General features: G+C 39.3%; 1 protein-coding gene across 1 annotated transcript in view; it reads right to left on the bottom strand.

The window, feature by feature from the left end:
* Window positions 1-25,298, bottom strand: part of RYR2 (ryanodine receptor 2) — a 717,900-nt gene that overhangs the window by 405,316 nt on the left and 287,286 nt on the right. Inside the window, exons 11-12 of the mRNA XM_084622892.1 lie at window positions 7,223-7,297; window positions 2,217-2,373 (exon numbers count right to left, since the gene is read on the bottom strand). Of these exons, the coding sequence (XP_084479018.1) occupies window positions 2,217-2,373; window positions 7,223-7,297 (232 nt within the window). The remainder of the gene's footprint in view (window positions 1-2,216; window positions 2,374-7,222; window positions 7,298-25,298) is intronic.

Raw genomic sequence — 25,298 nt, 5'->3', positions numbered from 1 at the left:
CTGACAACTCTATTTCACAGCAAAACATGACACTAATTTAACAAATTCTGAGTTGCAAACTAAGTGTAATGAATTCATTTTCAGCAATTAAGTGCAGACATCCTATGGTCTTTCCCCAAGCTCTTCCACAGTCTATAGTTAAAATGGATTTTGACGATCACAAAATTAACATCAAGTCAGAGGTCATCTCCCAATGTGACTTTTCCAGCAGGTTGTTGGGCTGTCCCTGAAGCAGCCCCAGAAGGAGACTGACTAGGGGAGTCACAATTGCCTTGTGTTCACCCTACTGCTCCTGTGAAGGAGTAAATTGTGCCAGGTCTATACCAGCTGCAGCATATCCTCCCCAGTGTGCCACTATAATTAGAGAGACAGATTCCAGATTTTTCCTAGTTACGACTCCTTCCCCCACACCTACATGAAGTGGGAGGGATGTAAAATATGAGGAGCCAATTTCCCCCTGCTGCCAGAAAGCAGTAATAGTCAACACAAGCACAAGAGAACATGTTAAGCCCCCACTGGTCTCTTCAGCCAGCACATAAGCTGGGCCACAGTCTTGCCCTTCAGTAATGGTAATAATGATAAATACTCCTCTTTAACATAACAGATTATCAAAACTTTTGGCCTGAGGCCTCCAAAGATTCTAGAAGTTGGGTTGCCTCTCAAATAATAGCTTAAAAACCACTACTAACTACCACTACTTTAAACACTGCATTCATAACAACTGATGCAAGCTTACTGAACACTTGGATTAAAAATAAAGGAAGTAGATCTCAAGAAATTGGATGTTGTAATTCTTAGAAACTCAAAGATTAAAATGCCTCAACAAGCAGAGTACTTTAACGAATCAAGACACGTGAAGCATTTCCTAGGCTGAAGCCTTCACACAGGTGCATCTTCTACTAAATTAAATGGAATTTCTGCCCGTGTAAGGAATACAGGATCAGACCACAGGACCCCTTTCTCTGGGTAAAATGTCTAGAGTGGCAAAAAGGGGCAAGAGCAGAGAGGAGGATCTCAAACCAGAGTGTAACTTTTTCAAAGCCCACAAGCTAGCTTCCCCTCCACCCAAATCATCATCATGTATCTGAAGCTTTAGAGCATTCCCCTAAGAATTCTGTATACACAGGATTTCACTGTTTTTCCTGCCATGTCTGAGGATTCTACTGTCACAGTGCTCTTTTTCACTATGTTTTTCTAATTGGGAGAGAGAAAGCCATTGTCTGAGCACCCAAACTATAGCCACCAGATCTAGCCACCAAAAATCCCCAACACCAGATTACACAAAAAATATATACCCAATTTCAGGTGCCTAATTATTGTTTATGACCCTTAGTGTACAATGGAAGAAACTATACAATGTCTAAGGAAAATTCCCACAGAAATGTTAATACAATTGTTAAAATTTGTAACAAAAAGCAAACATTGTAAAGGATAAACTAACAAAAGTACTAATTTTGGAAAAACGAAAATTTTCACTGATATTAGGCTGCAACTGCAAACACAAATTGAATCACAGCACATTTTAAACTGTTCACTCACTACACAAAAAATGTACACTTCCCTAATTTGAAGTACCTACAAAAAATTTTAAACGAATATGCTGAATACATAATTTCAGCTAACCTAAATGTACATTAGATTCACAGATAAATCGTTTAATTCAATAAAACGGATTTCTTCATTTAATTTAAAAGAAACAATCATGTAACTGCCTCTCATCTCACCAAACGAAGTAAAAACAGTGAAAGAACTACGGAAGTTCCCAGAAAAATTGTTAGAGACACCTGGAGATTTTTCATAAGTGGGTAAACAGAGTAACAAAACCACCAAGCAGCACTACCCAAGGGAAATAATGTAATATAGCTTTTTGGAATTAATTCTACTATTCTGAATTTCCTTATTTATAGTGAAAAGGTAGAAAAATAGGAAGGATTCAGCTAAGCCATATAGTGGAAGATGTATAAATGCCACAAGGAACGGACAAACGTAATTCAGTTCATAGAAAGCCTAAGGTGCAGCATTGAGTCTGGGCTAACTGAAAGCTTGAATACAGAAGCAGATAATAGAAGAGGCCCACAGGGATAAAAACGCAATTGAATGTTTGGTAGCACCTTCACTTCATTCATTTCTCTATTTTTTCCCTAAATGTATTTGAATGCTCATTAAAAGAGAAATCAAACATTGCCAGGCACATTAATGCTGCATTTGTTTTGTACCTTGGAAGACCGAAAACAAAATGCTGTAGATTTCACGTCAGCTTTCTCTTTGTCCGTAAGAAGAAGACTCTTGTCATCCATGAGGCTTAAATATTTCCCTGTTGTTATATGTCTTAGTCTGAATAGCTGTCCCCATCTAATGTGGCTTCCACTCCACCTAATAAAGCAAGTTCAAAGAAGGATTCTTAAACAAAATGTTTAAAATTTAATGTTCTAGACCAAACAAACATATTTAAAGATTCATTATTATTCAGATTAGTTGCAAAATCATTGGCACAGAATGTCAAAGTCCACCCGTCATAGTACAGTATTAACAGAAAAAGCTACAATGTTTTTGGCTATCTGACGCGGTATCACTCCAAGAGGTACAATAAACTCATGTTTAAATTAACCTGTTAATAAAAAGTATTATGACAAAAGAAAAAGGTAAATGAATTATGACTTTTTCCAGTCCCAAAGAAGTGGAGACAGGAGGCTTTGACTAGAACCAAGAACACCATCAGTACAGTTTAACAGGTTCTTTTTTTTTTTTTTAATCTTTTCACTGGTGGAAAAGATTACTTCTCTGAGCTGTATTTTCTGCACTGACAAAAGGAAATACCATCCGAATGGCTTGAAACCTGCATATGCAGTGCCTCTCCCCTGAGCCACTCTGCCATAGCTCAAGAGAAGTCCTCTCAGGTATAATGAAAGGAAGCTGTCAGTGGGATATTTGAGAGGAAGTTTAGTCCCCTTTCGTTACAAAAAAAAAAAAAATCAGATGTTGCAGAAATGGCTGCTTACTGACAGAAAAACAGAAATAATTCACAGATGGATTTCAGTAACTAGAGGATTTTACAGATACCCTATTGCATCCAGGAGAGGAGATCTCAGCTCCAAAGTATGAGCCAAGACCAACCAGGTCCTCACTTCAACATTTTATCCACTTGTAGCTAAGTTCACTGAGCTTCCCAGATCACTCCTCTGCTCAGCTGTCTGTGCCCTCAGATACAGTGCTCACAAAATGATTATAAAACCAATCAACAAGAGCCTGCCCATATGCTTCACATTCTGCAGGAGATAAAGGGAAAGAAGAAGGGATGCTCCCACCCTGGAGTTCCACTCACAGTGGACTTCAAATTGAGGCACAGAAAGAGCAGGGTTCCAACTCCCTGCTTCAGACTGAGCCTCCTGTACTAATCTCCTGGCTGTACTCCAAATGTGTCGAGGTACTCCTCCATCAGCTTTCTCTCATAGGACCTCTCAAACTTTACTTAGAGTGGACGCTTGGGAGGGAAGGGACCATTCTTTTGTTCTGTGTTTGTACAGTGCCTAGCACAATGGGGTCCTGGTCCATGACTGGGGCTCCTAGGTACTATCACAATACAAATAAAGAATATTCCATTTTGTTTGAAACAGCTCAAACTCATCATTTATGGGTCAAATATCACTGACTGGTATTGGTGAACCTACAGATATTCTATTTCAACTAAATCTAAATTATCCCACATATCAGAAGCTTGCATTGCCCCTTTTTGTTTTTATATAAATTCTTATGTACTTTTAGAATGAGCCCAAGCACATTCCAAAACAAATTAAATTCCGAAACAAATTAAAAGTTTTTCCCTGTATGTGTTTCATATGCATCTGTACACTAGCCTAGGTCCTATTCAAGGCACATCACATACGTCATTATCACTGTAGACCAGTGTAACAGATTTAGACTATTATCTGTGCAATAAAAATATCCATTTGTTTAAGCACCTCTTCATAAGTGCTAGGTATACTGTCTGTGTAAATCCTGAAAACACATTTGGCAGCCATTTTCACAATATAAGTAACCTCTTGGCTTCCATTTTCTTAAAGAATTGGGGAGGTTCTTGGTTGTTTTAAAACACACTAGAGAGACAGGGTTTATTTCTGTTGCCTACTCTTTTTTTTTTTTTAAATGACAGTAAAAATGTTGAACTCTGCTGTGGGATTTTTAGGTGGGGAGGGAAGGACGATTTATATCTCATAAATGCATTCCCCCCCATTAAGTCTTTTATATGGCAAGGTGAGCACCCACTACCAAAACACATCCAATACATACTACTGTCAGCTGGCATGAAGATTCCATCATTCAACCATATAAAGACCCAGGGCCTGAGTCTCAGTGATCACGTTGCAGCACTTGGGCCAGGGAAGGCAAAAGTGGCTGAAAATCTCTGCGTTCCTCATTATGGAGCCATGCAGGAGCCTACCTTAGAGCAGACTAGGGCTGCTCTAACTTACACTGCTTCACATGGCCATTATGGACTATAGGAAGAAGAGAATAGCTGAAGTGTAATGCACCCCAACCACACTTCCAATTTGCCCTTGAGAGATGGCAGCAGAGCGCGCACTGCCCTTACACTAGCTCTAACCACTGAGGAAGCTTTCTGGGTAGTGAATATTCTGAGCAGGCTGTTTCTGACCACTTAAAGGCCCCCTCTGCACAGCCAGAATGGCATAAAAGCGCTTTAGCATAACAGACTCAAGCCCACAGACTACTGTGAGCAAAACAATGATAAACGCTACCACCAGCTGCTCTGTACAAAAGATTCCTAACAGTCTGGTGTGAATTTACATTGAGACTGGCTACGGAATCAAAGCTGTGCAATGCTTCAGGGGGTTCTGTGCTAGTGAAGAGAATTCAAAAACAAGAATGGAAATTGTATGGAAAAAATTGTATGGAAAATCCCATCAGCATAGTCTGGGGGAGGAAGCTGGACAGCCAGAGCACAAGTTCCAGGTTGTAGTGGGTGGAGAGGAGGAAAGACAGTGATTTTAAGAAAAAAGAAAAATTGGGAAAAGGAAGTAGGACCGGGGAACAGTGATGCATTGGTGACAGGGCTTGCACAATTGTAAAAAAGAGGGGGTGTTGATTTATGAACCAACAGCAATAATAGTCTTAGAACCAATCTTATTAAGAAATATTCTTCTAAAGAAAAGATGAATAGCATAAAACAAGATCTTTCAAGAGCTCTAGGTTCCATAAAAGGAACACTAAGCTATTCCAATTCCAATGTATTTTCCTTGCAATTACTTAGGCCTTTCTCTCATTTCCATCCACCACTTGATCTTTCCTTTTCTAGTCATAGCCCGTGCTATCCTTCCCCCTCTGATAATTCTTTGCCTAAACCCTATCTTTTTGCTCTGTCCAAGCCTTCCTCTCCTATTCTCTTCTCAGAGGAAATACTGAGTCCACTTTCTGTTGTCACAACCTCCCTCCCTACTGGACTTTCAATATCCAGGTGCCTGTGCCAGGGTTTATATTAGCGAAAACACGCATAAATCTGGGCTGTTGTATATTTCCTCTGTGTTGAATCATAAAAACTCCCAGATTCAAGTAACCTTTCCGAAAGTTTCAAGAATGTGTAAGAATGCACATGCATATTATGTTACTCCATCTAATGTACCAGGAAACTCTGTGACCATATCTGCACACAAAACCGTGTAGTATAATACTTACTAGAGCAAGCCTTGCCCCCGCAAAAAAAAAAATCTTACAGTCCAAGCCTGGAAAGACATTAATCTAAGTAGCCTCATGACTTCTATGGGATAAAGCTAGGTATGTGCATAAATCTCTACAAGATTGGAGTCCTAGAATGTAAAATGTTGGGTTTACTCTCACTAATCAGCACTACTTATTGTGGTGTTTGCAGGTCTGAGTCATTGATAGAGAGATTTTCAGGACAGGAAACAGATTTTAGTCTTTATTTGTTAAACATGTAAATGTTGCACAATATAGTGTTGTATAGTAGTAATAACAAACATATATACAGATTAGACTGATTTGTCACAAATCATGTGTCCAATTCGATACATTCAAAATTTATTTCTAATCACTGATGCACATAAATTTGTCTACTTAGCACCAGCTGGAAAGTTATAAGATGACACCTTTGGTAACAAAATAATACATCTGAAATTTGGCAATAATTGTGTCCCACCCAAAAAAAAAAAGTTTAACATTTTGATAGTAACAGTCATGTTCCTTGTAAAGAAAGATTACTCCTGTCAGGGCTGACTTGTATTGCAGATTCTTCTGACAAGTTCTCTAAACCTGCAGTCTGTACACATTGCCTGTCAGTTATGCCATAAGACTATCAAATTGTAACATAACTCACTGTTCCTGTTCCATTATTTGCCAGGTGGTACACACTGATGGTAAAATACTACCCTGAAACATGTGAAGAGAAAGGTTTGGGAAACAAAAAGGCAGCGATTCTCTCATGGTTTCATTGCTGTTGCTCAAGCACAATTTAGTCCAAAAGCAACTAAAGGGGAGTGGAGGGAAATCCTTCCATTCCCCTTATATATATATTCAACGTCTTTTAACATCATCCCTTTAAATGGCATGCACAGATTAAACAACATCATTAGAGTGTAACATTTCCCCACAGCTATTGTCATTTAGTCTCTAAAATGATAATTTGTCACTTCACATTTTATCATAACTGCATACTTGTGAGTGAAACTTTAAGGCATGCTTGTATATTACAGTCACAGCTAAATAAGACACAATTCCCAGCAAGCAATCCAACTTTACATCATACTTTTGTGCGAGTTTTTCGGTTTATTTGGGGCTTTTTAAAATGCATCAGAAATTTATGGGGACAAAGCATAGTAACATAAAATCTTATTGGAATATGACCACCATGCAGGAGCTGTCCATAACCATAAATGACTGGAAAAGGGAAAATAAAACCACAAATATTTGAAATTAAAACAGAATAATCGAACCTGGATGTGATTCAGCAACATATTTAAGCACACACCTATCTTTAAGCACAAGTAGTCCCAGTGAAGACAGTGGAACTATTCATGTGCTTGAAGTTAAGTACACGCTTAAGTACCTTGCTGACTCAGGGCTTTCATGTTTGCTTCTAGTTTTTACCTACTGTGCTACTGACTTAGAGACTGACCCTACTCTGACTGAAGTCATACAGCTGATCGAGTTTGATTATATTGTATATATTTTTTCTTTGCATATTGTTACTTACGCAACTCTTAGAGTCTCTAGTCGCCAAAGGGAACGAGCATGAATCGACACAGCACCACCTTCATAATGGACAGTTCTGTAAATCAAACAAAGCAACGTTCTGAGATGAAAATTCTGATATCTCGTCTTTAACTTTCAATTTGTTCGGTTAATTGAGGATTTTTAATTTCAAGGTCCAAGACAATCCAGTTAACTGTTATTTAACAATTATGGTTATCAAACTCAAAAATAACTTGTCCCTTAAATGTTCTGATCCACTTGTTCATATACATTATTTTGTTTTTAAAATGCATAATTTTATCAAACATTTCTTTCCACTATCACATTTATACCACATTCAAAAATGTAAACCTCAGTGTTTCTAAGGATCAATTTGCCAGGGGAAAAAATATATAATCTGAAGATTAAAACATTGAATAGCAAAACTCAACACTAAAATAGATATTTCAAAACCAGAAGTAAGATGGTGGTGTTCGAATTTCTCATTAAAAACAACAGAATAACACAAGAAGTTACAAATGTGCCAAAATACTTATTTGAAGATAAGGAAGGACTAATTCCAACTCCAACGCGTCAACGGGAGGCAAATAAAGCATAAGAGGAGCAAATGTTAAAATATTAATCCAGGGCTAAAAGATAAAGCTAAAATGTTGGGGAAACAAGTTAAACAGAGGGAGCCACATTATTGACATCCTAGATGAATGAGGTTTCAAATTATGTGAGAAAAAAGTAACTCAAAATAGAAGCAAAATATGCTTTGTGTAAATTCAAATAAAAATCACTGACCCAGATAACTCCTTCCAAGATCCATGCACAGTCAGTCTCCTCTCTGTGCGCATCTACCTCAAGAAAAGGTGTAGGGGCAGTTCCTTAACATTGGGGGTAAAATCCTGGCCCTCTCAAGGTCAAAGAGTTCTGTTGACTTCAGTAGGGCCAGGATTTCACACCAGGCTTTTTGTTTGTTTTTTTAAAAATGGGATTTTAGCTAAATTAGAAATAGGCTTTTAACCATTTGCTTGTTCGTCTGTTAGTATGATCTACACAATATGTTAGGATGGCATTGCTGATGAGCCAAACAATGGACCTGATCTTGCGAGTTCTTACTCAAGCAAAACTCCCATTGACTATTTACATTGTAATTAGTGGATGGTTTGCCTGAGTAAGGACTGGGATGATATTTTTAAGTAGTCATGGCCAGCCTTTCAGCTGGCATATACAGTCAGAGTTCTATTGACTTTAATAGATCTTTGACAATATGCACAAGTTGAGATCTGGCCTTGATTTCTGGCAGGGGCTCCTTTTCTTCCCCCATCCCCTCCCCCCAAGTACAGATTGACACTGATCCTTTTAACACTGTTCCATTTATGAGAACATATCAATTATTTTAATAATTTGGATCATCCTAAAAGCTTTTTTCTTTATCAACTGTAGGTGTTAAAAAGAATTAAAGCTCATTTATGTCAAGGCAGATTGCTTCTTAAATATTATGAACCAGATGACAAGCAAAAGAAACTTTTGCCATATTGTATCTGAACTTATATATTCAGAAGTTTGCCTATGTCAGTACGTGGCATTTTTCATACAGCTGTGGTTGGCTTAATACTTTCATACTGCATGAAAAAACAATATTACATCAAAGTAATATCACTGATCATGAGTCCTGATGTAATGCCTGGAAAAGGTGTAAGGCCTGGAAAACATTTGCACTGGATAAAACCCTGTGCTGGTTTCTCACCATCAAGTCTAATATTTTCTATATTTAATTTCCTGGGTCTGTTGCAGGAATAGCTTATCAGCAACAGCATGAGGGGCCTCCAACAAGCTCTCAGACGTCTCTGCAGAGGGAACAACAGTGCCAGTTAAATCTTAAACTTTTATTGAAATCAACCCTCAAGAGCACAATAAACATTCTGAAAACCTGTGCTCCAAGTCAGGTACCATGATTTCATGTTTTGTTCTTTTTTTGTACATGGCCTACCACAACAGAGGCTCTACTAAACAACACATAAGCAGCCACACACTGTTTAAAATCATAAAATTCTTAATTAGCCTTTTGCTTATTTCCCTATAAAATTAGCTGACATTTCACAAAATACCAAAATTCAAGACTGATGCTATATGTGGTTGGAATTCTTTCTTTCAAATAGTATAAAGGCTTGTTCTAGCAGTTAGAAGGCCATTAAAATGTGTGTGAACTCAGTGAACTCTGTGTGATATCCTGAAACCTGCAGGAGACAAAATTATTTCTAATGTTGGAAAGCCTGAAATATGGCACTAATCTCATACTCTACAGGTATTTGTTTGGCAATGATCCAGGATGGAATATATAATGAATCCCAGACCAGTGTAATTTAAAATACCTTTAGAAATACATGGAGTGAAACTGAAAGAATGGGTTCTTTATGGTTGAACTGATTTGTTTTATGTCAACCTACATCCTCTTTTGTCCTCAAGATCATTCAGATATCCTAAGGGCCTAAAGCCACTGGCTGCCCCACTAACGGGAAGGATGAGTCCTGGAATGCTCACCTGGGAGGAATTTGGAGGCTAATGGGAGAGGAAAGCAGGCTACAGGGAAAAAACTGGGAAATGTAAATACAGTATTTAGCAGCCTCTTACTGGAAAATAGTTTCTAGCACATTCTCACCCATTTTCTATGAATGAATATGGTACCATGGAGTAATCTCTCTTTGTGCTGTAGCTTTTCTATGAATAATGCTTTGCAGGACTGCAAAGTGAAACTGAGTGCTTCTACCCTGAAAGTGCTTCTACCCTGAAAGAATGAGTAACTCCATAATACAAAGAGAGCTACCCTCAGGGCACCATCTGCATTTAAGAAGAGAAAGCTACAGGATAGGCACAGACAAAAGTAAATAACAGATTAGCCAAATAATGAAAGTTTATTTTTTTAACATTAGAAATATAATTTCTCTGCCCAATGTGAACTTCTAAAGAAAGCACACAAAAAAATCTCCCAAAGCCAGGAATACTTGCTCCATGGCCAGTCAATTTATTCAAGAGAAAGGGTGGCATGCTATATGTACAATAATGAACACTCAAAGCCCTATATCTGGGAATTAGGAGGGTATTTGTTTGGCGTGTGAGAGTGAGGAGTAGACAGAGCTAATGTAAAATAAAGTCCCCACTAGTCTAGGCACAAGAAGAACAGGTCCTATCCAACCCTCGTATCATCTAAGAAAATTACCTTGTAGATGTGGTGGCTGTCACCCCTAACTCCCAGTCAACAGAGAGGAGCAGGGATGCCACTACCTTCTCAGCTGTGGCAGAGGACTCACTGAAATTCTACAGTCAGTCTCCCTCACTTCATAACTGTCTGCAGCAAGTTGCTACCCCAACCCACCCCATTATGATCAGATGTGGTGTTGTGGCAGCTCTGCCTCAATTTTCCCCCTCCCTGCCAGACTGTCCTTTGGCCTACTCCAGCCATAGGAGTGCCCTGTCCCTCCAGCCAGACTACTTTACAGAGTTCTACCCCTTCTGGGTCCAAGAGTCCTTTATCAAAGTACTCAAGTAATATATACAAAATCTAAACCGTCAGCATGGCTGGACTCAGCAGCCAGCCACCTCATTGCAGGCATGCCTCTGTTGCTTTAGACTGTTCTTCTGTCTCTCAATCCACCACATCATTCAGGGGCTGGACCACTTCTCCCCATAGTCATGTATTCAGGGAGGCTCCAACTGGGCTTCCAGCTAGCCCCTAGAGAAACCTGTCTGGTCTTCTCCCCTTTTTCTTCCTCAGACTTCCAGGCAGTTCTTCAGAGAGAGTGAAAGTGAACTCCCTCACCTCCAACTTTCCTCCTCCCAACTGGGCTCACCCAGCTCTTTAGGGAAACAAGCCCTGATTTCCCCTAGCTGGACTTTGTTTCTAATTAGGCTAGGCCCACATTCCAGGTGCAACAGGCAGATTAATTGGCCTCTCAGATCCATATTAATACTTTCACAGCATGTGTGGGGTAAACTCCTCATCACACTGCTGTTTGGTTTCAAAGAAAGGCAGAGTGAAATCTGTGGCCAAACAAACAAATTTTATTTCTTCCAAAGTAGATTTAGCTTTTCTTAAACAAATTGTAGCATATATAAAACTAAGAAGCTACTATCTTCAGTTACATCAGTGCAACCTTGCGGAAATCAACAAGGTTACACAGATAGGCAGAATTTGGCTTGAAACTTAGAATGTTAGACAAATAACAGATGTGTGTGCGTTAACATGAAGTCTAATCTTCATTTGTTACCTTCTTCCATCCCCAGAAAATAATTATTAGAATTTACTTTATATCAAAGTGGCTTTCACTGTTGTTCCATTTGATGTACCCCATTACTACCATTTATCTAGTACTTACAGCAGTTCAGAGTCCAAATGAACTGTGTTTCATTACATTTTAATCCTTACTGAAGGAGACCCAGAGTTTTTACAGTAACCCTTAACAGCAGGTGACATTACTGAGATAAAACACTCACTGCTTTCCGTTACACCTGTGCAAATCTGTAATAATTCCTTTGGATACAAAGGAGTTATTTCAGATTCACACTGGAATAATGGAGAAAACAAAAATATACGTTGTTAAGTGCAATAAAGATTCAAATTACTAAGTGAAGAGCAGTACAGAGAAACAAATCCTGCAATAGTTTATATTATTCATAATCTGATAAATACAGACAAATATAATGGCAACAGAAAATGAAGAGGGGGCAAGAGCCCACACAACAAGCCAGGCTCCTCTCCCTAAAAGAGGAGAAAAAGAGTATAGTCAGGGCCACAAAATACATTCCTCTTCCCCAGTGAGGCGCTCCATAAAACACTCCTGCCATTTTCCTTTCCTTTTTCCAATACACCCTTTAAATATTTTTTCTAAGCTTACAGACCCATGCCATTAGGCATTTTTATTTCAAGAGAACATAGTTGTAATAAACTCAGAGTCCTCAAGAGTCTGACGTTCATCTTTACTACAAATCTTTAGCTTGTTCAGTTAGTCTGTATAACGAAGCTAGAGAGACAAGGTGGGTGAGGTAATATCTTTTATTGAACCGACTTATGTTGGTGAGAGAGACAAGCTTTCAAGCTTACACAGAGCTCTAGGAAGACCTGAAGAAGAGCTCTGTGCAAGCTTGAAAGCGTCTCTCTCTCACCAACAGAAGTTGGTCCAATAACAGATATCTCACTCACCTTCTCTCTCTAATATCCTGGGACCAACACAGCTACAACAATACTACACACTATAATGACGCTGTCTTTTGTCTGACCTATGGCTGTTTATTAAGCCTAACACAACCAGTTCTTCTTGATCATGACATTAATCTATTTAATTCCTTCTAATACAAAGTCACTAGGGCCTAGAACTTGCTAATTTGCTCACTAATTCCTTGGAGTTCACATACTGTAACTACAGCACCAAGGACAGCTCATCCTTTCCTCTGTTCTTCAGCTCTCTGAACAATTCTTGGCTCCACACTGCACAATTCTTGGCTGTAAGTGACATTACTGGGACACGAAAGTAGGGGCTAACCAGAATTAATCATGTTCCCACTTGCTGATTCCTAACACACTTGTGCTTATCTTTGTGAGATGTACAGCAGGAGTTTGCACTTCATGACAATTGGTAAATCTCAAAAAGGCAGCAAGACAACTGAACATCCAATTACAATAATGAATTAATTACATGGGTTAAAAATAGATTACTGTATACCAACTTCCCCCAGAGAACCATGAGCCAATTCATATTCTTATTACAATATTGCAGAGCAGTGTGGGGACACAGCAGCCACACCAATTAAATTCACTAACTGCAATGCAGGGCACTAAATGAGATAATCTATTCCATTTTGATATTGTTGAAATGTACCTGATTCAATAAAAAGCAAATATTAAATTATACTGTGAGGAGATAATGAAGTACAACCAAATGATTTGAAACAAATCTAGATGTCACAAATGTTAACAGCTTTTCTTTTTATTTCTCAGTGTCAAAAATGTTAAGATCTTATCTAAACAGCTTTCCTTTTTATTTCATATTTTTAATTAACAATTTTCTTTTAGTTTTATATGCATAACAGCATGGTGCTTTGCATGGATTATAAATGGATTAATAAATAAAATAAACTTCAAGGGCTTAGTTATAGTTCTTAGAAAAAGAACCATACTGGGGTCCCTAGGGGATGGCATACTGCCTACGTAAAGGTGGCTGGAGGTTTTATGCCTCCAAAGATCAAGACCAGATGTAATGACTCTGGAGACATTGGAGGAGGTAGGCTCACCTATGAGCTTTGCTATACTTTTGAGGGAAAAAATAGCTTGTATCCTCCCAACACGGAAGTTCTGCTGCACAGGGAGGTTGGAACTATGGCTGTAACCTCATTTCACCCTCTGGGGCATGGAGCACTGCCTGTGGCAATAGCTGCTCCTTTTCTTCTGGGAGTGAGACAGCGCAGACACCGACTGCCTCTGTTCTGGAGCACTAGAAAGTGGAAGGAAAGCCCACACTGTGCTCTCTACCACACTTCTGATCACAGAAGCTCAGAGTCGGAAGGGACCTCAGGAGGTCATCTAGTCCAAACCCCAACAGGAGATTATTTATCTCAGTTTGAATTGGCAGTCATTTTATTTAAGACTAACATGGGTTTATTGTAACTGTCTAATAAAGTTGGTGTCCTGGCACAATTCTAGTTCAGATGATGACATTCAAAGTTACACTTAAAAGCCAATTATATAAGATAGTCTCTTCATATCCTGCTCAAACCTGCTGCGTGTTTTCTATGTACTCAGATAGCCGTTGTATTTCACACACAGGTGGCTACACGCTTAAGTGATGGACCAAGTTGTTCTGTGTTTAGTTTATTAATCCACTGGTAAAGCGTGTGAAGAGCTTGGGGTCCTTCTGAGTGAATATATAATGCAACATTGTTACCTTTAAGATTATGGGGGGTTTTAAAAAATCAAAGAAATTGTCACTTGTCAGTGTGAATTTTGGGAGCTCAAGCCTTAGTCATAAATATTCCTTTCCTTGTGTCAGATATCAACCTTTTCTGGGTACAGTGCATATTTGTGAAGTTATTAATGCTATATCTAAGAAAATGTTTACAGTTGAAAGAGACTGATATAGGTTCCATTACCTGTAACAAATAATTTGCCTTTTTGGATTGTTGACCCATATATGCTAGGCTAAGATAGGTATATTAATATATGTGGTGTGAATTTTATATATCTATATAACATTTCTAGCAGCTACATAACCTAAATTGGCTTATGTCTCTCTATAATTCTGTTCACTTATGCTACATATGCCACAACACCTTGCATTAGCTGAAAAAGTAAATCAGGATCACAACATATGGGTGTTTACTATAGAAACAGGTAAGGAGTTACTTTCACAGGCCAGTACTGGAATGTCCCAAATGCAAAGGAGAAGATTCATGAGTGTTCTATGCTGGTACAAACCAAGGGGGTGCCTTCATCCCCTTGGTACTTGGAATGCATGTGTGCAGAACACAGAGATAAGGGTAACACCATGGTACCATGTCAACATCTGTACCCTAGAGTTCAGAGTGGGGGAGGAACCTTGACATACCAGAAAAACAAAGTGGAAAGTTTCTAGTTTCAGATGACACACACAATGCATTTTTACCTGTAAACACATTGACTAAAAAAAAACAACAACAGCTTTAGGGGTATAACTTCAGGAGCACACCTTCTGTATAAGGTGAATTTAACAACACTGAATGAGACTGCTTCCCAAAAACTGGTATCTTATTGAACCTTTCTTCCTATACTATAGTATTATTGACTTTTAGCAATAAACCTGAATGGCATTGGTTATTTGGTCTTTTAAATATATTTCATACCAAACCAAAGTGTGATCAAGCAATTGACTATACAATGTATCAACAGGATCTAATCTCTGTTCAGCCACTTTGAATATGAGTTTCTTTACTTCATACACTGCCTATCCAGTTCTGAGTCTAGCAGAAAGTCCTAAACCTCATTTGCAAATCCTTAACTGACCAGGACCTAGAACACTTTAGACTAGAGAATTCCAGGTACTCCTCAAAAGGAGGGGAGGCAGAGCTGTTGAACCAGTTTCCAATAAATTAGGCTGAGCCTAATACAACTCTTAATACAGTAATTTTCCTACTGGATAATTTAGGCTCCTGACAAACCGAAGCCTGACCCCTCCAATGAGATCCTGTGTAGAAGTCAGGAGATCCATGATCCCTCCCAGGGGCATGTGTTATATAATATGACATTTGTGGAAGAATCCCATGGTGCAGGATACTTTAAAAATGCATATAACCGTCAGAATAGTAAATTACTTGTCATCTGTAATATTTTAGGTCCTAATCCTACACTGAGAACTGTATGGGTAAACCTCACAGCACAGAGCCCCACTGAAATCAAACTCCGTCCCCAGTGCCCTGTGCTGGACTGGCATTCCATTTTATATTTCTTAGTAATAAAAGACAGCTGCTCATTCTTTTCAGAGGGTAATTATTATCGTTACAAAGAGTAACAACTCTAGCTCATTATGATGATCATGGTCTTGTGATGAGTCAGTGATTTTTTATAATAAGCACCTTAGAATTGGGACCTAAAGAGGAGCTGGAGAATCCAGCATGGTGACCCATCTCACCAATAATGCTGCTGTAGACTGGATCCCAAAATTCAAAGATGGGAAAAACAATTAAAATAATAATAATAATATAGTTATTGTAGGGCTGAAGCCCTCTATGTAAGTCCTTTCTGTTTCTCAGTCCAGTACTATATTAAGTGTCCTCAACTTTGCTGACTGCTTTTAACTTTACTATCAGTCCTTGTTGGACTGACAAAAGACAAGTATAGGAGGGAATTTCTCTCTTAATTCTTTCCTTCCTGAGACAATATATGCAAGAGTATTTCTCTGATTTCACAGACAGACTACAGGAAAAGTGATTACTTACCAATCAAAAGACAGATAATTTTTGGGTGGGTTTTTGTTTTCTTTGTTCCCCCACCCAAGACCTATAGCATAGTGTCCCTTTCAGAATTTTAGTTTTGAAGAAAAAGCAGTTATGATTTTGAAATTCGAGGTCACAGTGGAGAGATTTCCATATTTCTGAATAAGCAATTATAGAATATCAGGGTTGGAAGGGACCTCAGGAGGTCATCTAGTCCAACCCTCTGCTCAAAGCAGGACCAATCCCCAATTTTTGCCCCAGATCCCTAAATGGCCCCCTCAAGGATTGAACTCACAACCCTGGGTTTAGCAGGCCAATGCTCAAACCATTGAGCTACCCTCCCCCAAAAGCTATCAGTGTTCACATGCTGTGATATCGCTGTCAAATCGATTTTGAATTAATCGATTTACTGATTCATTTATTGGCTTCCTATCAAGATCAATTGTCCTTAGAGAGCTATAAGTTAACTTTGTCCTTCACTCAATCAATATTTTCCTGTTGATGCAAACAAAAAGCCTTTATATTCACCTCAAGAGAAATTGATGACCACATCCAGCCCCTTTGAATCTTTTCACTTGCTTCTTTCTTTGTCTCCTGCATCAAATTCAAACTCCTCATCCTCACCCCCCTCTCCTCTTTCTGCTCCCTTTTTCACTCTGCTGAAGCCACATACATAATTACTCACTTCATGTCCTTCCACTGATCTCCATGCACTGTCCCATGTGGCTGATCCCTCTAGCACACGCTCCCCTCCACCAGAGATCACTCTCCCTCCTCAAAGTCCTGCCGTAAAACACGCTTTTTCCTACAAATCCTAAACCATGAAAGAAATGCTAACAAAAAGATTAAAAAATGCTTATTCAAAATTAAAAAAAAAAAAACTCATGGAACTAACAATGCACATGATGAACTTCAATGCCCATTCATTTTGTTTTGCTCTTGTATCTTGTATCCCATACATTAGTACATTATTTATACATTAGTACAGTATTTATAGGATCATTTTATCAATTACACATCTTTTTACATGACACTAAAAGGCAAGCCATCAGTTCCTCACAGCTCCTTAACTTGTTGTTCAGTTCCTTTCCTTATCTCTGTTTTGCATACTAGCATTCCAGGTATTGGTGCATGAAAGTACATCCTTTGTTTGTAACAGGGTAGAACAATCATATATCTTGTCCTTTCCCTTTGGGACATTCCACTACTGGCCTGTGAAAGAAACTCCCTACCTGTTGCTAGGAGAACACATTTATATGCTGATCATGACAGTTTTCCTATCTACTTAAGCCAAAACTTACTTCAGCTAACACAGGGTATTATGGCATAGTTAGCACAAGAGAAAAGAATTATAAAAGATAAAGGCCAATTTGGGCTATATAACTGTTATTAATATTATGTGCTTAATGCATTCTCTCTCTCTCTCTCTCTATATATATATATATACACACACACACACACACACACACACACAAACACACACGGTGCAACTAATATACATTATTACTATGACAAAGACATGTGAATGTTTAAATACTTTGGGCCTTATAACAGCATTGTTTATAACAGCATTGATCAGTATATGCTGGGCATATAATTTTAAACACCAAAGAGATGGACCCCATACAAGAATCCAGATAGATTAAATTTGACAAATACAGTGCAAAGAAAGAAGCTATAAAACTTATGCACAACATGATCAGGACTCAAAATTTCTGACACTCCTTATCTCTCTTCACTCCTAAGCAGAATGTAATAAAGCCATATGAACTTTAATTCATATGATTTCTGCTTTTAGACAGGATAGCCTTTGACATCTCATCAGGATCGTGAGCCATGTCAGAGGAAATATGTATTCTCTAATTCTCATAATACATATTTTTCTACCCTTCGGCCACTCTGTCCCAACTAAAACCATAGAGAAAAATAGTTACTATTTTGCTGCCACATTCCATTCCTACTGTCAAAGTTTCTATTAGATTATTTGTCCACTCCAACTGTATTCCTGAGCCCCCCAGGAAAGACCCAACATTCTATGTGCAGCAGACAAATTAGATGATTCTAAATGTTTCTTCATTTCTCAAAGCTTAAATAAATGACAGTGTCTTATCCACAATGGACCTTTCCCCCCTATATTTTCCTTGATATTCTTCTCTAGCCCAGCAGAAATGTTCAAAATAAATGAATTTTCTTGATGATATTTGATGTGACATTCGTTTTTCCTTTAAAAACTCGGTGCCCTATGGATGTTCACTACACAACTAGAAATTATTTTAGCCACATCACATATGTAGACAGAACATCCTCAAGTTCCATGCAACACAATCAGCAACATCAGAAGCTCCAAGGCCCTTCACGTGCAGCTCAAAAGGGTTTACTCAGAGCACCTATTACTGCACCAAAATCTTTATTTCTAATAACAGTTATTAACAGAGAAGCTGGTGTGGACTTGACTGACTCTTCTGCAGCAGCCAATATCATTTCCAAGTCCTGTAATTTTTCAGTTGAGCAGCCTCTCATTTTCTAAATATACAAAGACATACACACAAAAAAGAGTCTACAGCATTATAGATGATTCCATCTCATCTAATAATGCTTTTAGAGGTACAGATTTGACAGGTGGGAAGTGCCCAGAAACCCACAGACAAGATTAAATATTCTCCCTGCTTTTGTTGTGCTTTAGGATGAAAAGGTAGAAATCTGCTCTCTTTCTTTCCTCCTATTTCTTCCCATTTCCTTCCTTGTTTTCCTTTTTTTCTCTTACTGGATATTACTTCATATTTTGTAACTTCCATCAAACTCATCTGACATGGAATGTCAGAAACATAAATCAGGAAAGTACTACAGCTTCAGAGGCAAGTGAACGCTATAGCTAAGTTTGCAAACTTTTATTTCCTTCCTATTTACAAAGTGGGGAAAATACTACTTCCCTACCTCGTGTGAGGTATTGTGAAGATAAAGAACTTGTATTACATTACTGAAGATCATAGAAGTACCTAAGATAGACATAATTGAAGAAAACGTGCTCATCCAGATGGGAAGAGGGGAGTTAATACAGTCTGGAAAAGATGAAAAATAAATACTTCACACTTTTATTTTACGACGTGGTTATTGCGCACAGACCTGATGCTTGACAGTTGAAATTGTGCAGATAAATAGTCCGAATACTCAGTCGTGCCCTTGCTTGACTTGAGAGGAAAAAATGTAAAAATACATAAAGATAACTAACTGAGGAGTCACATATGAATGTGCTCATGGAGCAACTGCTAAAATGTTAGCAGAGCCTAATTAACTCCCATACCCTTTTATACGTCCCTTTTGCCTTAGTACTAAAAGGCTGGGCCAGCACAGGGGCTGCTGCTCTCCTGCTGATTCTTGGTACAGTTTTCAGGCAGGACTATTTGTAACTATTTGTTACTTTTCAGTGAAAGACTCACAAACCAAAAGTCTCCCAACAATTTGCCACAACATAGTATGCACACTATGTTAAAGGCATGAAACACTATGTCAGCAGGTGTGAAAAAGTTATGCATTCCCCCAGTTTTAAGGCCTCTAAATTCTTCCTGCATTCTGCAATACACTGAAAATGTCAAATAATCCTTTGAAACAATGTAAATTTCTATTTTTTCCCACTGCAACTATACAGCCAGCATAATGTAATTAGATACGTTATTTTGTTAACCAAATCTTGCAGAAAACACTGTCTGCAGCCAAAGCAGAACAGGAGCCAGGTTGGAATTCATCCTCTTTCTCCGCAGCCCTTAGGCATCCCTCTTTATCTCTAGCCATGTAGCCTAAGATAGAAAGGAATTCCAGGGAAGGAGGAGCCAGCCCCAAGAGCCACACAGACTCTTTAGCCAGCAGGGGCAAACATAAGCAATAGCCTTAGGAGATTCAAAAGCATGAAGAGGATATGAAGCACAGCCAGGTTTACTCCTTCCCCTGGGAACTCCCAGAACTATACAGGATTGATTCCCCCCTACGCTGGAGATACTAAGACCCAGGCAGCACCTTCCCCCCTGCTACTCCTAGCCATGTGGGCTCAAACAAAGAAATTCCAAGGAAGAACCAGCCCACAGGGCTACAGAAACTCAAGCCAGCAGGAGCAAAGGCAAGAAGCAGGGATTGCGGAACAGTGATGTCACATCAAGCCACATTTCCACAGTTCTGACTCAGGACATTTCCATGTGCTGAGTGGATATTTGCTTCCCTGTTGCTCCCTCCCCTATAATCCCATCAGCTCAGACTTACTCCACAGGTTCTCCATGCTCCCCACCTTCCTTCCCTGCTGAATGTCCTCTTGCTTTCCTCTGTCCCTTCTCTCTTCCTTTTTCTTCTATTTACATAATCCCAATTTAACAAAATTCCAACTAAAGATTTTGAAAACAATGAAGAAATCAACCAAGCTCTACCCCTGGAAAAAATAACTGTGGCTCTAACACAATGTTTGAAAACTGTAACTCACTTCCTTCTGCATGTGCATTCTATCTTGTTTCTTGATGTTGTGTCTGTTTTACCTAAATTGGGGCAGGAACTGTTTATTACGCTAGGTTAACAGAGTTCCTAGCTGGGTTTTTCATTGGGCTCTACACAAATAATGATACAATCATAATGAGAACCCAACGTCAGAATCTAACTGGAAATATCTTTACATACTAACAAACAAGAGCAATTTCAACATACATTTGTGGTATAAGGTTTGCTTGTTTTTAAAAAGGACAAATACAAAAAATCCACATTTACATTCATGCAAAGTTCCAAAACAAGAGACTCAGGAAACACAAAATTTAAAATTTCTACAACAACACTAACTTGGCCGCATTGCGCATCATGTGTATTTTATCACACACCTTCAAAAACATAAAATTAAATAATTAAGTTGTACAGTTAACAAGAAAAATAGCAACATCTGTTATGTGGTTGAGTAACATTGCTGGAGGAATCTTACACATGTGTATTTCCTGACTCTCAAAAAAAAAAAAAAAAAAGCTGTACATCCTTAATTTAGTATTAACACAGCATCTTGCTTTCAGCTGTTTAATTAAAAAACAATTCTATGTAATTTCTCACAAGCAATTCAGTGCATGTCTGCTCCAGACACCAACTTGCCCCCTAATTACAATAATTTTAGATATGCCCTGGATGTTATGAATTCATAAATAAATCCTCAAAATTATAATCAACAAATAAAGAAAAAATGCAGTGCTACAATTTCAAGAGAAGACACAAAACACAATGCAGGGACCATTTCAAGCTGCTTGGAATCCAAACAATGTTTTAAAGCTTCTGTGTCAGACAAAAAGAAAAGGAGTACTTGTGGCACCTTAGAGACTAACCAATTTATTTGAGCATGAGCTTTCGTGAGCTACAGACAGTTCTCCAAAAACAGGATTCAGAAACATTGTTAACAAATTACTCAAATTTAAAGAGGAAGAAGATAAGAAGGGATTCTCTAGCCATTACTTGAGTTTATAATTTTTTCAAAAACGCTGGTAAGGAAACCATTTAGCCACAGCAGATTCTTAACATCATATTTAGATCATGCTGATGACTTGAATTAGACAGCAGGTGAAAAGGTCATTTTCTGTATGCTGACTGCACAAAAAAGAATGCATGAAATCATGGCCCTGTTCAAGTCAATGGCAAAACTCTCATTGACTTCATTGGAACCAGGATCTCACCCATTCTTTTTCTTCTTTATTTCCATCAGTACATATTCACAGTAGATTCTGAGCCTCAAATACTGCTACAGTACAATATGTTTCTGTTACACACTGTAATACTCCCTAGGGATAAAGGCAAAGAAAGTCAGAGAAAATCATACCTATAACAGTGGGGGGGAAATGCACATGGCCGGGGAGGGAAATAAATCAGAGAAAACAGTTGAAATTATTGCAAGTTGCACACTTCAACAAATTGCATTCAGGGAATGGCCTATTTTGTTGCAAGCTGCATAAGTTCCACCGTAAAATTATGAATATGTGAAATATCTTGGATGCAAAACCAGACATCTGCCCAAACATTCTGCTAAGGAAAGGGGAATAAGTAGCAGATAGCAAAGTGGGTCTAAAGTAAAACATGGGCCATGCAAGGAAATGGGATGAAATAAGAATGGAAAAAGTAAAGGGCATTTAAGAGTGTGTTTCCTGGGACTATTTGTCTTCAGAATGCAGAGGCCTTGAAAAGAATTGTAATCTATGCACTGGTGGGTCAAATATGATCCAAAGTTCAGGTTTTGTAAAATCAATATTTCACAAAACTTACGTCCCATAGAAATATTTCTGGAAATACATTTTAAAAATGGAATGAAAGCACTTTAAATATAAATATATATTTTCATTCTACTATTAGAGTTGCCAACCCTCCTGGATTGGCTGGGAGTCTCCCGGAATCAGAATTAATCTCCCAGTGGCTACTGAAACCAATCTGGGAGATTTTAATAGACCGCTAAAAGTCCGGTTGGCGTGCTGCCCTCCCCCCCCAACCGAGTTCCAATTCCACAGCTCCCATCGATCAGGAACCACAGCCAACGGGAGCTGCAAAGGGCGTTGCCTGCAGGCAGAGGCAGTGCACAGAGCCACCTGGCCAACCCTGAGCCTAGGAGCCGGACATGCCGGCTGCTTCTGGGAGCTGCCCAAGGTAAGTGACACCCAGTTGGAGTCCACACCCCAAACCCCCACCTGTACCCCAACCTCCTGCCCAGCCCTGAGCCCCTCCTGCCCCCAAACTCCCTCTCAGAGCTCACACCCCAACCCCCTGCCCCACTCCTGAGCCCCCTCCTGTACCCAAACTCCCTCCAAGAGTCCGCACCCTATCCTGCACCCCAGCCCCCTGCCCCAGGCTCAGCCTGGAGCCCCCTCCCACACGCCAAACCCCTCGGCCCCACTCCCCAGCCCAGAGCCTGCACCCCCTCCCAGCCCCCTACCCCAGCCCGGTGAAAGTGAGTGTGTGCGGGGGAGAGCGAGCGACGGCAGGAGGGGGGATAGAGTGAGCAGGGATGGGGCCTCAGGGAAGGGAGTGGGACAAGGGTGTTTGGGTTTGCGCAATTAGACAGTTGGCAACCCTATTTACTCTATCATTATGCTTATGCATGAGAAACTAAAAGTGAAAACAACTAGAAGTGGGTCTTAAATAAAGAGAAACTAATTAATTTTCATTGTCCAAAGTTAGAGAAATGCAAAAGTATTTCAGCATAAACAAGTAAAAAGTTTAAACTAGTGTAAATGGTGAATTCTCTGTAACTTGAAGACTTCAAATCATGATTTGAGGACTTCAGTAACTCAGCCACAGGTGATGGGCCTATTACAAGAGTGGGTGGGTGAGGTTCTGTGAGCTGGAATGTTCAGGAGGTCACACTATATGCTCATGATAGTCCCTTCTGGCCATAAAGGCTATGAGTCTATATCATAGAATATCAGGGTCGGACGGGACCTCAGGAGGTCACCTAGTCCAACCCCCTGCTCAAAGCGGGACCAATCCCCAATTTTTGCCCCAGATCCCTAAATGGCCCCCTCAAGGATTGAACTCACAACCCTGCGTTTAGCAGGCCAATGCTCAAACCACTGAGCTATCCCTCCCCTGCCCCAAATATAATATATCTGATATTAAAATGTGTTCCTATTGTAATAATCAAAGGAATTATCACTAACACAGAGATGAAGAAATGTGCTTTTAAACTGTATGATTTTTAACTGGACATGCTGCCTTCAGCCTTTGCAGTTATAAAGAATATTAGAGGAACAGGTTTTATTCCAAAGCAATATTCTTTTCAAGTTTTAAGAGAAAATAATACATCAAAGTATATTTGGTAAAGCTCTCTGAGGTTTTTCTTGGGAATAGACTGCTGGTAGCTACTGTGACATCTTGATCCCACTGACTTTTATAAATGAGATCAGTTTGTATAATTTTAATATTTTGCTTTCCTTCAATTAATTTCATATCAATGATGCATTCGTCTTTTGTGGAAACCAGCTAGCCTTGTTGTATCTTATTATTTAATATATTTTGGGGTTTTTAAACACACAATTCTTTGAATCGTAAAATCACTGATGTCCAGGTCCCATTAAGGCAACATCCTGCAAGGTGCTGAGCTACTCTTACAAGATGCTGGGTTTTTTCAGCTGTGACTTAAGGTGCTCAACACCATAATTAGTAATAGCTACTCTATTTTTTTCTGCTTACTTTTGGATTCATTTGGATTCATGGAAAAGCCAGCCATGCCTCACTTGTGTGTGATCATCTCAGGTTCAAAATTTAACTTTAAGTAGATGCCCAAACTGCAGGCCTCCCTGTGCTCTACTCAGAAGGGACTCCACTTACCATCATCCTGGATGTGAAGAGCTACCACTCTATTCCTCTGTATCCCTCACTAAATAAAGAGGATAGGTAGCTGTCCTACTCATATCGTCCCTCCCACAGTCTGCTGTCTCCCACCTGCCTCTTATATTCACTTGCCCCCAACAGTTCATGAATCACAAAGAGAAAGGCACCAGAGCCAAATCAACCCCAGCTCCCAGCACTGTACCTCAGGAATATACCGTCTTGCACTGCTCAAGATGGGCACTTCGTACAAACTCACTGGTAAAGATAAAAATGTATTACCATTAAAAGGTAGATTTTAAGTGATAGGCAAAAAGTCAGAGTTAATTACCAAAAGAAATAAAATATAACCACGCAGTCTAAACTCTCAACCCTATTAGACTGGGTAACAATTAGATTAAGCAGTTTTTCTCACCCCATTGGATATCACAGTCCTTAATATACAGGTTTGTTCCTTAAACCTGGGCCAGTCTCCTGTATTGGAGTCTTGTCTTCCTCTCAGTGTCTTGGTTGCTTGCAGCGTAGGTGGGGGCAGGAGAAGGGCCTAGTATGTGTCTGCTCTGTTTGTTTTATGCTTCAGACCACATGCTCGGAAAACAAAAGTCTAGGCATGTCTGGGGGCATTGCTAAGTCTCCCCAAGCAAGGATGAGCAAGGTGTGGCCTCATACAGGTGAGACATTGCATCGTAGCTCCCTTGCTAGACAATGGTTGTCGATGGGTTGATTGATACCCCACCTGGGTGTTGGCTACTTTCCTTGCTGTTGCCTTTGGGGAGCAAATGTCTGGCTGATTCCCCAACTTACAGCATGTT

The sequence above is a fragment of the Lepidochelys olivacea genome (assembly GCF_965140295.1).
Source record: "Lepidochelys olivacea isolate rLepOli2 genome assembly, chromosome: 3".
In the NCBI taxonomy this organism is placed as follows: domain Eukaryota; kingdom Metazoa; phylum Chordata; order Testudines; family Cheloniidae; genus Lepidochelys; species Lepidochelys olivacea.
This window is presented reverse-complemented; position numbering and strand designations above follow the sequence as displayed.